This window comes from Vanessa atalanta, chromosome 24, assembly GCF_905147765.1.
Source record: "Vanessa atalanta chromosome 24, ilVanAtal1.2, whole genome shotgun sequence".
Taxonomy (NCBI): Eukaryota; Metazoa; Arthropoda; class Insecta; order Lepidoptera; family Nymphalidae; genus Vanessa; species Vanessa atalanta.
This window is the reverse complement of record NC_061894.1, coordinates 5225207-5238908: the sequence shown is the minus strand read 5'-3', so window position 1 is coordinate 5238908 and position 13702 is coordinate 5225207. Positions and strand designations below refer to the sequence as shown.

Here is a 13702-nt window from a genome sequence, read left to right as displayed (position 1 = left end):
ATAGATTAATAAATTCTGTCTTGGAGAGAAATTTAATTAAAAAAATTTTTTCATGATCCTCACATCAATTAATTATTAAATTACTTATTTGTACACAAAAAATGTCAATAAGCAAAAAAAAAACATGATTAAAAAATCTACATATAATGTTCTATTGTCTATTACTTTATAAAGATAAAAAAAACTGTTAAAATTACTTATAAGAAAACTGATTTGATGAGTTCTCTGAGTACATTTGAATAGGCTTTATTTTAAATGCAAATAAGAAAAATAGACACTTAATTAGATATTTAAAAAAATAACATATCTATTCAATATATTTGAATTTTGTGTAAAATATTTTACTTATAGTCCACACTAAAGACAACAACATATTTTGATTGTTTATATAATTTTTTAAGCTATTTTTTTAAAATCCATAATGTAATATTTACGAAAATAATAACAATTGACTTTTCTTAGTTTAACACATATTTGAGACAATTATAAAATTAAATCAATATGGTTTTAAAAACCTTTGCAAAAAGACCTGAGCCTCTTTATGTAACATTAAAAAAACTATTCAATAAAATTTATATCAATCAACCTACAGAAATTGTTAAGGTATTTTATAGTTAAGAATTAGTCAGTTTACTAAAATCCATTTCATATAAGCTTAAATCATTTAAACAAAAAGCATGTTTCTTAGTAATTATATATTCTGTACAATAGACTAATTCTAAATTTAATCGACTCAACTTGTACTTTTTTAATTATTTTAACATAGCAAATACCTAAAGTAAATTATGTAAATTTTACTCTCAGTAATATATTGTCAGTGAATTATATTTCTTATGGGTTACACTTTTATGTACATAATATATCCAATTTTATATGCTAGTGTTTACCTAGTGGTCAAAATCTCAATGTTATAATTAATTAATATTAAAAAAAAACTTTTTTTAGTTGGTAGCACTGAAGGTCCTCAAAAGCTACCAAATTAGAAATAATAGTCAGTTGTCAAATGCAAGAGAAAAGACTGGTCTGGTCTGGACTACTGAGGTGTTTCGTCTTTGTGTATATAAATAGATAATTGTGATATTAACGCAAATTGCATTATATTAATATGAGATCTTGTCTTATACTTATTATTTACTGCTATTAGAATCCTTCTTGTCATCTTGCACATCTTCTAGGAGTTTTTCTAGATCGATACCCTCAAATTTAGGGTCTTGTGAATTAGACGCATATTCCATAAATAATTCCTTAAGAAATTGGAGATCTTTCGTTAATGTTTTCACTTTTTCTTCTAGCATCTGGTTTTCAGCCTTCAGTTTATTTACCCGTGTAAATGTCTCCTGTGTCCGCTGCTTAGACTTATATCTGCTCTTCTTGACTGCCTGCCAACATTTTATTTTATTATTATTTTCATGTAAATAACAACCATTAAATAACTTGCATAGAAATGTTTGATTTTATTTGTTATTGTTTACAAAATCATGTAGTTTGCTATAACGCATAATGAGCAGAAATCTTTTTTATATAACATTCTTTTAATTACATACTTTTATGTAGTAATCGTCTAGCCTAATAGATTTAGATCTGCAAGGCATATTAATAAAAAGGTTAACTATAGTATATAGAAAATATACCTTGTTAGATAATTTTATGCAACTTAATTTATTGTGACACAATTTGAATTTAAGTTATAAAAGTAATTTTACCTCATTATTACGGTCTCGACGTCGCCTGTAGTCGTCGTCCTCATCATCAGCATCACTAACCCCCCGTCTCCCGCGTTTTTGTGGTGGCATATCCCAAAAATCGTCTAATATCATCAAAATTCTTTATAATCACTGGATTTGATTGTGCACGGAGAAGACCGTATATTCACTTGGATTTATAAAAATAAAAGTGTTTATTGTAAAAAAAACTATGATGACATTATTTTTTACAACTATATAAAATATGACGCAATTTAGATTTTATATTGACTTACTTTTCTCGCGCAATAACAAGCCACACTAAATTACGTAATAATCGTTTATTAAGATAGATATAAGATATTCCACAGCACTTTACGTATAAAAAAATATTCGAGTAAAGTTCAATTGTTGTGTAAACTGGCGATCCAGAAAACAATAACGTCACTCACTTTAGAGATCTCACTTGTGTCATCACAGACACAGTTGACATCACTGCTAACTGACAATGACATTAGCTATACAGTATCACAAATAGTGTTGTCAAGTGTAATTAAAAATAAAGTAAATAGGAGAAAGGATTTTTTTTATCAAAAAATCTCTTAAAAAATTACACAAAAGCTTACATAGATGTGATTTTTTTTTGGTGAGAGCTCATATGCGGCGTACAATTATACAGTAGGTACACGAAAACTGTAGCAGTGACAGCACACCCGAAAGACATTTATTAATATTGAACCAAAAAAATGTAGTAAAAAAACATCGATTCGTTGATTAAATAAATTGAATTTTCTATAATAATATTTAGAAATACGCCACCTACAATGAACATATAAGGGTATAAAGCGGCATCAATGGAAGCAAAACGATTTAAAATATGAAAGCTGCAGATGCTAAGACCCCGGTTCGGATCTCGAGGCAAGTTTATAAAATGACAATTTATGAATAGGGTAGGATGAAATAAAACCACATTATAATACTCATCAGACCACAATATAATTCTTTCTTAACATTAAAATTCTAACAAAGTACGTAAATCTTTTTTACACAAATAATGGAAGCATCCAATGCTAAACGACCTAATACTGTAACTCTAACCATATTAGTACACAATAATAAGTAAAACGAGTAAACTACGTTTTGGCTAACCGATTAACCATTCATACATATTATATTGAGAAAATTGTTACATAGAAAACGTATTACTTGAACATTTTAAATGCATAGAACACTTTTACTATTACGTAGTACAGACACACAATTTATATTATATTATACTATCACAGAAATAACAATAAAAATGATAAAGAGACGGCAGTCTTTCAGAATCGGAAATATTTTTAGATAAAAACGTTAAAAACTTGGAAATTATAGATACAATACTGGCAATACCTTTTGCACTAAAATTGAATTAAATCAAGTTTGTAGAGTACGATATATTACTAGATTCGTTTATTGATTATATTATTCATAAAAATATAAAGTAACTCTCTATAATATATATATATATATTCATTTCATTTTAATTTTCACATTCAAATTAATTGTATTGAGATGAAATTCTAATTTTCAAACGATCATATATTATTGTCCAACTAAATAAAGTATCATATTATTAATTATTAATAAATATCCGATATTCATTCAAAAGTTTAATGTCATTAGGTATTGTCAGAATTTATTAGACCTCAGTAAAAGTAATAAAGTAAAATTACAGACAACGTATATAAAAACATTAAAGAACACATTTGAAAACAATTACACTTAAAATACTATTTCTATGATACTAAAACGAGAAGAATTTATTTACAGTTAGACCATTGTTTCAATGTAATGTTGAATAAGGCTGCTTCGACAAATGAAAAATTGGCAACTTGCGTTTTGTTGAACCCGACACCAGTTTCTTTAATAACCCTTTGTCAACAAAAATGATTACAATGGATTGTCATTGTGGCTTACTTTCAGAAGATTAAGCAATCACATCACAAATTTCCAACCATTTCATTGGAAACGCACCTTTACATTGAAATCGTTAATATTATGCTTTAGAATAGTAGGTATTCGTTTGTATGATATTGTCATATTTCTCTCAGTTTAAATTATTAATTTTATCCTAGTTTTTTTTTTTATAACCGGTAATTGTACTTTTTGTTTTTATGTGGTTATTTCGATTGATCTATCCTTATTTAGACGCAATATGGTATTGTCTAAAATTCTAAATAATAATCAAATTATGATTTTTAAATGTCAATGATAATTAAAGTTGTCTTAATTTTAAACTGTCCTATTGTGAACATTTTTTTACAGATAAAGATTTTTTTTTTATCAATTGGGCACAGAAAACTGTTTCAGTTATTTTTTTTGCCATTTTGTGCACATTAATCACATGATGTAAATATATTTACATCGATAGTATTAATTTCTATAATCTTAAGTTAGAATTATAATTATAAATAGAGAATATTTAATAATGACCAAATCCGTAACAGGAACATTTTTTCATAAATACCGATAACGTTTTAAATTTCATTGTATTTTTTGGTTTTACATGAGCCAAGCTCTTCAGTAAAAGGCCACAGAAACAGAAAGATAGTATACATTAAAATTAAATTCCAATTATTGACGTTTAATTTTCATCCAGGTAAGGATGGATCCAGATCCTATGCAGATGACGCAGAAATATCATATCGAAGAAGCTTTTTTTTTTTTTTAAATACGTGAAACAGTTAAAAAACACGAAGAGTAAGAATTGAACTGAAATAAGAATTAGAGTAAATATAAATAATATCTTAGAGGCCCGTTAATATTCCAACCGCAACCAAAGACAACCTTAAATACTTGCTGTGTCATTTTTATTTGATTTAATGATTTTATTTTTAACCTATATTTTATATTGAGCTTTTTTACAAAGGCTGGAGTAATTTTAGTGTTACTCGATCTAGCGAACTATATTAAAATCAATAAAACGTAATATATTTGAATCAATACCAACGTTATAAATATAATTTAGAATATTTTTTTAATAATAGCTTCATATCATTTCAATATAGAGTCGAAAACATGATGAAGTAATTTTCTTTGAAATTATTGCCATTCCGAAAAATTTCGACTTTTTAAGAAGGTATAGTACTATAATAAAATACGAATTTGAGTAGGCAACTATCTAGCGATATTACCAATTTAGTGCCTTATTTTTTTTTATAACTAATTTGACTTCTAACACTAAGCTCGCGACTTGTACGTAGAAAAAAGACAAAAATACAATTTATTATTTGTCCTTAGAATATGTACTTCGGGGCTTTAATTAGCTTAAAAATGATTAAAATTATACTTTATTATATGTATTTACAAAAAATTTAATATCAATATATCTACATCAATGACAGACAAGAAAACGAATTTTAAAAAGTTTTATAAAATATGATGCTGCGGTCACACATTTTATTCTATTAAAAGTATATTTTTATAAGTATTTTTAACGTATCCTTTTTTAGAGCCACAGATGCTTTAGGTGACATAAGGTGCAAACTTTTATATAATTCTTCGATGATCTATAATATAAAGATTAAAACAAAACGGTCTTTGAATTAATATTAAGAAATATATATACATTACGATATTATTGTGAGGTTAATACTCGTTGTATGATTTACTCATTATTTTTGACTAGATTTTTTTTTTGTGTACGTAATGACGTTTTCTAACAAAAGCAACATAGACACAAATTAATTCTTTCGACGAGTTGTTATTTTAACTTTATCTAAGTTAATGAACGAGGTTTTGCCAAGTTATTCAATGCCAAAGTTATTTTTACACATGTAATATTTTTTAACGATATTTTTAGATAGTCGTGTTACAGATAAATAAAAATTCCATCATACATCCTTAAGTTTTAAATGAATAATATAACGTTATTATAATTATATGTACTCACATATAAAGACCGTGTAATTGCCTTAACCATTTTTATAACATATTAATTGTTTTAAAAATAATTCGATGACAAAAAGTAACGAAGTAATATTTGGTTTAAATGTTAATTTTTATTTAATTTTCTTTACGAAAATCATATAATAATCTGATTAAATATATAGGAATCTAAAATTTATATGATGGTTAAAAATATTTAAAAGATTATTTTCAACTATGAAAAAAAAAAACTTTTTAAATTGTTAACGTTTTTGCTTACCAAAATACCGTAAGAGGAAATCAAAATATTTTGAATCATACATTTTACTAATCAGTTCCGAAATACATAAAAATTATCCATATAAATATTTATCTGTGGTTTTTTGTTTAACGTCAAATCCTTAAATGTCATAAAACAAAAAGTTTATTTTGTTTTTTTTTTTGGTCTACTGAGGCGGTTGCATTTGAGCTTTGCGACACTGGCATAGCCATTTAATAATTCTCGCGTTTCTTTCGACTACGCTTGGCGGTTCCGTGTTGCGGTAGATCTGTTTCTGGATACCAGGACCTTGGACCTGGAATAAAGGATAATATTATTGGGTAAACATATATTACTGATTAATTCTTGGTCTCATTATTTATAAATATTGTGTCAAAATGTTTTATTATTTGTACTAGATTAAAAGTTTTTCTAGTTTTTCATTTGTATTACTCGTATTATACTTAAACTAATTAGGCAAAGGTAGAGAATTTAAGAACCAATGTTTTTTTAGTGGCAACACACGTATATTTAGATTGGAAAAGACTGAGCGATCTAGTTCTTCATTTCGTATAAGCCCAGTCTTTTATCTAAAAGTCATCGTCATTCGCGTCATTTTCCATCCTCATTCCATTGCATTACGTCATTATTTGGGGTAAGCGCAGTATCAAACTTTTTGATTCTGCAAAATAGGTTTGATTCGCCTTTGCCTTCGTACGCGTCATATATATATCTCTTAAGAAAACATTTCCTTGAACGGCTTTTATGACAATAACATAAGTAAGAATTAAACCTATTCTACACACATCGACAACTCACCAAAGACAATATTACAAAGAGACCTTAATTTTTATTTACTAAGATATAAAAATCTTACCGTGTAGTCTGCTGCTGCTGCTATTTGATTCGAGTCCACGGTGGACGCAGACGAGAAAAATACGGGGCTGTCATCGTCTCCGTCACGTATGAACGCGTCGTACTGTCTCGAGTCCATGCCCAAATAGTCGAAGAACTGCTGAAGCCTCACGGACTCCCCTGACGGACTGTCGGGAGAGTCTTCACCTTCGCATGGCGCTGAGGAGGGACTTCTTCCATCTGCGCGTCTGTATCTAGAGCAGATCATTTTAATATAGTAATTCCAAATTAGATTGCATGACAAAAATTAGTTAATAGCAAGCTTGAAGATTAATTGAAAAGAGTGAAAGATTAAATCACTGCGGGGTGCTGAAATAAGTTCCAAAGCTGCTCCTCAAAAGAAGATGAGGCTTTTGCCATTTGCAGACATTTTTTTTTTTACTTTAGACAAATATATAACCATTTAATGATATTGATATAATGCGATACAATATTTGGCCTTAATCAGTGGCATTTTTAGCACTCACTGGGGATGATAAATATAAAACAATTCCGAATTAAACTTCACTTGTACATGTAATTCGTAGCATAGTAATGAATCGTCACAGACCTGTCAGATATGTCTGATTTCGAGCGTAGAATGGGTCGCGGACGCCGTTGCTTGTAACGAAGACATCTCTGACGTTTGAAAGTACCGAGCGGTGACGTCACCTCTTCCGGAGGACATATCTGAAAAAAAAAAAGATCAGTCATGTAAATTACTGACATTTATTAGTGCAAAACATGCAAACATACTAAAGTAAAATAAAAACTGTACAAATTAAAGATTATCTGATGTATCCAAAGGCAAGGAAACCATGTCTGTGGATCTACAAATATAACAAAAAAAATCTCGTTTCAAGTACCAATTTTTAAATAATTCTCGTTTTTATAAGCTACCTATTATTTATAGGGTCATCCTTTTCCATGGCTATAGGGGAGAGCAACAATAGCTTTATAGCTCTAGGGGCGTCCACTAAAAAGTTCGTTGCCTGTTAGAATCTAAAGATTGAAATTATTTGAGACGAGATTGTTTAGTTGACAGAAAAATATCTTAACCAAAACTTGCAAAATTCGAATCCGTACAAGCATTACAGATTTCTTTAGACCATTTTCATTTTTCATTTACCTGAGCGGTGTTGACGTATTCCTGCATGTCGTCCATGCGAGGACGCATGCGCACCTCCTGGTACTGAGGCTGTTTGCTGATCAGTTCCGTGCTCGGCTCATGGTATCTACAACGAAAACTTTACATTAATTTTTCTAGGTCTTACAAAGTTAAAATCTACAATACTTACAACCCTAAAGTTAGAATTATAAAAATTAACGGTGAGCTAAGAGAAAGTCTATGAACGTTTTTTTACACAATATAAAATATAAGGTGATTAATAATAAACAAAATATTCAAGCAAATGGTTAAGGATTGCCTGTATATACAGTCGAGCAATTTTAATTACGTAAAGCTTATTCCCAATATTGTTCTTTATATAACTATCCCTTGTTCCGCGCACGACCGTCAAACCTAACTAAAAACCGTTCAACAAAAAGTTCGAACCCAAGTTCAAAGAGTAGGCGTTAGGTATTCCAAAAGTAGTGTGATTCAAAGTCCAGTAATTAGAAACTGCTGTAGACTGTAAAAACTCCTTTATTAAGTAGGATTTTACAAGCAATTTTATTTATCTGTGATAATGCACTGTGTATATCGTGATAGGTAGTTTTTCTCCTGTCTTTAAAAATCCGTGAAGCGTCGTCAGTACACAACACAATATCATAAATACTTTTAAGACAGCAAGGAAGATCATTTAAATATACTAGAAAAAGAAAAGGACAGAAGACTTTATTTCATTAATGGAAACTTGTTAAGACTCTTTGACTTTAGTATCAAGTATATTTATTATTTTTATTTATCTAAATAAAAGCGATAGACCATCACCTCGTATATTCCCTTGTGCTGGTATATTCTTTCCTGCTGACGTTCAAACACTTGAGGGGGGTTTTGTATGTGCAATCATAGTCCCCGTAGTCGTACAGCGGCGGCTCGTCTTGGAACTGGGGCGGAGGAGCGCTCGCCTTCAGAAAAAAACACAAGAAGAGTACATTTAGAGACGAAAATCTATAATCCATATCTAACAGAGGATTTGTCATAAGGAAAAACTAAAAACATAAGATTTTTATTTCTTTTCTTTGGTATTTACATTATGGCAATTTTATTTTAGGCTCCTATTAAACCTGAGGTATTTTTGCTACCTGGAAGTGTATCCCGACGCGCGCGTGCGGCGCGTGCGGCGCGTAGGGCGGCGGGGAGGGCGCGCCGTCCTGGAACTGCGGCGGCGCCGACACGTAGCACTGCTCCAGCGCGCTGCCGTTGTTCGCCTGCCACGTGTAGCCTCTGCGGTGGAGTCATACAGTCATCTTTATATAACTTGACATGTAAAGTAAACGTTGAGTACTCAATGTCAGCTGTGTTAATTTTTTTTTTATTAGAAACTATATTGTATTTCATAATTAATCATTGTTATAATCAGTTTTAAAGTCACAGTCAGTAAAAGTCCTGCCTGACGGTGCGCCTAACCCTCTCATGCCCGTCCCGACCGTTTCGCGAGTGTCCGTACGTACCGGCTGCGCTCGTGGTGCGCGTGGTCGCGCGCGTGCGGCGGCGCGCTGCGCTGCGTGTAATGGCCGCTCGAGCCGCCCGAGTCGCGCGCGAACGACGAGCCGCAGCGGCTGCGCGGTAGGAACATATCAGTGCGCGGTAGGAACATTCGCCTTTAGCCGAATAACAACAAATACGAGAGTGCGATCGAACACGGAGCCTCTTCAGTTCAGTAGAGGAATATATAAATTAACTTCTCTACTGATTAAATCTCACTAAGTAGTGATTTTTCGACCTTACCTGTTATAAGATTGATAATTTTCCTCGCCGGGCGACGGATGCTCTGAGAACGCATCGCAGGACGACATCATCGACGAGTGATTTGATCTATCGATAAAAATATATTTCATACAGCATACCATTTGATAAAACGATTACAAGTATAGATAAATTTACTCGGTGGTAGTAAGTAGTAGGTACCACCCACTCATCAGATATTCTACCGCTAAACAGCAGTACCCAGCGTTGTTGTGTTTCGATTTGAAGGGTGAGTGAGCCAGTGTAACTACAGGCACAAGAGACACAACATCTTAGTTCCCAAGATTGGTGACATATTGGCGATGTAAGGAATGGTTAATATTTCTTACAGCGCCATTGTCTATGGACATTGGTTACCCATTTGCTCGTCCGCCTATATATATATCACAAAAAAAATCACTAAAGTAATCATATAATGTAGTTCATATATTTTTTCTGTCTGTACTCTTATGTTAATGGTCTCACGAAGACTTATTTTAAACACGTCACTCAATGTCAAACGCATACAATTAAACGCATATTCGTGGATAAATAGATCTATACTCGTATAATACAAATTACGCTCGAATAGAACACCATGACAATAATACTGTAATAAAATACCATACTATCAGTGTGTAAGTAATCTATACATATAATAAAATTGGAATGTCTGTTTGTAACATTAAAACACCCACTTATTACTAAATGCAAATGTATGTAAACACGGTTTGTTAAATTAAAACGCGCACGAAGTCGCGGGCACGTCTAGTTTATGTTTATACATAAGTCATAAGTACATAAGTCATATTATGTATATTATGTGATTATTCAAGTGCATAATTATTTGATAAAATTGATTAACTCACCGGGTTCCCTTAGAAGAGCAGGATGCGGTACGGTGATGGGCCGAATGTCGTCGTCTACGAGGTGAACGACCGATAGACTCTGTTCCTACGACTACATTGACGCTGAAAGAAAAAAATAAAATCAGGCTCGAAGGACCAAAATAACACTTTAATACTGTTACTTTTTAACTTAGACACTCACTGTTCAGGATAACCATGCGCTTGTGCATGTAAATCAGGTAGAGATTTGTGGCTATTAATATTGGTGCTGTCATCCTCTCTTGCGCTCGGTTGGGAATGAGAATTTGATCTAAAATTATATAGTTAATTTACATTCACCATTATTGACAATTATGTGATTAAATAAAATAAACACAATTTTATACATGATTACGTATGTATGTGTTGTCAACACCCACCTGATATATCTGGGAGCGGAGAGTGCGTACTCAGCGGGGGGACTGATCGCGACGATATGTTCTCCGCTGCGGGAGTCGTCGGGCGCGTGAGGACTTGACTGGGGACTCGCTGCGAATGGCAAAATTGAATTGGATATTTTTTTTCAATCCTTACAGATAAGACGTTGATTTTATAAATGTATTTGAATCGTTTCTTAGATTACATACCAAAAAATCAAAATTAAAATATATTTTATTCAAGCAGGCTTTTACAAGCACTTTTGAATCGTCGTTTAACAAACTATTTAAAGTAAAGCTACCACCGGTTCGGAAAGTAAATTCTACAGAGAAGCACCGGCAAGAAACTCAGTAGTTTATTATCGCACGCACATCTATAAAGCTAGTATGGTCAATTTTGAATAATCATAAGTGCTCATTAATAATGAAATGTAATGCTGTTGAATTAATTATTGCGATCAAATATCTTGTCCAAAAATTTGGAAAACTGGTAACTTTTCTTTAAGCTAGCAGTTCACTGCTGCATAAATAGCTAACCACTAACTACCGCAACGTATTAGCATTAGCAGCCTGTAAATTTCCCACTGCTGGGCTAAAGGCCTCCTCTCCCTTTGAGGAGAAGGTTTGGAGCATATTCCACCACGCTGCTCCAATGCGGGTTGGTGGAATAGACATGATGTTTTCCTTCACCACCGAGCACGAGATGAATTATAAACACAAATTAAGCACATGAAAATTCAGTAGTGCCTGCCTGGGTTTGAACCCGAAATCATCGGTTAAGATGCACGCGTTCTAACCACTGGGCCATCTCGGCTCTACGGCTAACTGCAACGTATTGTGTTAATAAATGGAAAGCACTAAATTATTAATTAATATATGTAATTATTTGATTATTAATTGAGATACATATATGAAATTTTCACTGAGCACTAATTTCTTGATAAATTGATTTGTTATGAGTGATTTATTAAAACCTCTTTCTTCATCCAGGGTTCGAGATATCGCAATACCAATTTTTATCAATATCAGATCAATGGTTCAATCCGTAAACCAAGACAGGAGCTGCTTCATCCAATAAACCCGGGACACACAGGCGGCTTCCATAAGCAAAAAATGTCATTTTATATTCGAAATGATTTTTCTTGTTGTCTTAAAATAAAATAGAAAAAGATACTAACGTATAGAATAAGTATTCTTGATAACAACTTCACTGGGTCTCTGTCTCGGTATCACGAATGACTCCGGGAAGAAAACTCGTGCGTCGCCAAAGCTCAGAGGCCGGTTCTTGTCCTCCTTGTGTTTGGAACCTGAAGTTCCGGACGATGACGTCCCAGAAAATGTACCGGACGTGTGTTGCGATCGAGACACTTCGCGATCCGGATAAGAATCTTTGAGACGACGTGCTTCGGAGAACATTTTTTGAGCTGAAAATAATAACATAAATATGTATTTATAAAAGATGGCACCGGTAATTTATTTTTAAAAATTTACTGGACATTCGTGCTTACAGACATACGCCGGGGAGTAAACATTCTCTCTGCTGTCAGAATGTTCGAGAAGCCGTCTCAAAGTGTTCTGCAGTCCTTCGCCCGCGCTCACCGCTCGCCGCGTACTCGCTATTCTCGTCGTTGCATCTGAAAATTATATATTACATAATCATTTTTAGAAAATAAGATAACAAACTCGCCTTTGCTTTGATCAATATTATGACAAGTAATTTCGGCTAAAGAGTTCGGACAGCGGCTTCACGCGCATTTCAAGGCACTTTAGTATAAACCTTGTGAACTTCCAAACTCTGTTCTGGCCATCTGTAAATTTCTTCTAAGGTTTTGAACCCTAGAGTGTTTGTGTACTGGAAGGTTGTTATTACGTAAACTTAATGGGTATGGCGCTGTTTATAAAAGAACAATTAGGTTTTGAGTATTTGTGTCCGTATGGGTCGACCCTTAGGTTAAAAAGACAAATGGTAAAACTTACAAGGATTACAGCAGGCATCATTATTGAGAGTGCCGGAGCTGACGAGATGACAGCCCCCAGCAGCTATTGCCTGACTCAAGCCACTGCTTACCTAAAATAACCAAAAAATTATACCTATGGCATGGCAACATTAACAGAACATTATCGCTGTAACTAAACAGTCAGACAATTTCCGTTACGGTCGAAACTTATAGTAGTGATTTTCTCAAAACTTAAACATAATAATGATATTTTGTATATAAAAAAAATATATTTAAAAAATGACCGTCCTCTTCAAGCAGAGGTAACTTTACAATACAGTTATTTGAAGGCAGCCAGATTCCTGAAAAATCAATATAAATCTAAAAGAAAACGTGTAAAACAAAAATTAAAGTACTTTCGTTTGGCATTTTAATGAAAATAACGATACAGAATACTTAACACATGTCTCACTGCCCCCTCTAGGCCGGAGATTAGCAATTTATAATAACGAACATAATATCAATTCATACCCTTAGAGGAAGTTCTTGCTTTCGATCAAGCACAGTTTCCGACTTCACGTAGAACGCTTTGGTCTCAGCGAGCAACTCGACTGCGGACTTCCGCTTCTGTTGCGGCTGCGGTGCGAGCGAGCGAGGTGTCGCCATCTCCTTCCTACGCGGTAGCTTGAAACTTGCGAACAACGAGTCTGCTAGACGACGCCTGCAATTTTACACCACAAGTTAGGAGTAATATTCATACATATGTTGTTAAAATTTTTAGTCTTTATTTTATGACAAGCGTTTTGCCGAATGATGGTAAATGGTCACCACTGCCCATAGACAACCTCGGGAACTGAGATGTTCTGT

At 32.9% G+C, this 13702-nt stretch overlaps 2 protein-coding genes across 5 annotated transcripts in view; both read right to left on the bottom strand.

Moving 5' to 3' along the window:
- Positions 1-209: 209 nt before the first annotated feature.
- LOC125073346 (CCAAT/enhancer-binding protein gamma-like) lies at positions 210-2170 on the bottom strand. 2 transcript variants are annotated; one of them, XM_047684137.1, is made up of 3 exons: positions 1979-2170; positions 1704-1872; positions 210-1379 (listed from the first exon to the last, which is right to left on the bottom strand). In XM_047684137.1, the coding sequence occupies exons 2-3, from the start codon at positions 1815-1817 to the stop codon at positions 1128-1130; spliced, it is 366 nt and encodes a 121-aa protein (XP_047540093.1). In that variant the 5' UTR covers positions 1818-1872; positions 1979-2170; the 3' UTR covers positions 210-1127. The 2 variants fall into 2 exon arrangements, with proteins under 2 accessions (XP_047540093.1, XP_047540092.1); XM_047684136.1 differs by having other exon boundaries at positions 1704-2170.
- A 486-nt stretch (positions 2171-2656) lies between these two features.
- Positions 2657-13702, bottom strand: part of LOC125073400 — a 58066-nt gene continuing 47020 nt past the window's right edge. For 2 of the 3 annotated variants that reach the window (XM_047684215.1, XM_047684216.1), the window contains 15 exons: positions 13367-13556; positions 12876-12966; positions 12407-12532; positions 12077-12322; positions 10902-11010; positions 10685-10792; positions 10504-10605; positions 9638-9724; positions 9361-9468; positions 8992-9133; positions 8678-8814; positions 7874-7979; positions 7316-7434; positions 6728-6959; positions 2657-6166 (listed from right to left, as the gene is read on the bottom strand). In XM_047684215.1, coding sequence (XP_047540171.1) covers positions 6038-6166; positions 6728-6959; positions 7316-7434; positions 7874-7979; positions 8678-8814; positions 8992-9133; positions 9361-9468; positions 9638-9724; positions 10504-10605; positions 10685-10792; positions 10902-11010; positions 12077-12322; positions 12407-12532; positions 12876-12966; positions 13367-13556 — 2032 coding nt within the window. In that variant the 3' untranslated portion in view covers positions 2657-6037. The remainder of the gene's footprint in view (positions 6167-6727; positions 6960-7315; positions 7435-7873; positions 7980-8677; positions 8815-8991; positions 9134-9360; positions 9469-9637; positions 9725-10503; positions 10606-10684; positions 10793-10901; positions 11011-12076; positions 12323-12406; positions 12533-12875; positions 12967-13366; positions 13557-13702) is intronic. The other variant, XM_047684217.1, reaches the window with a different exon arrangement.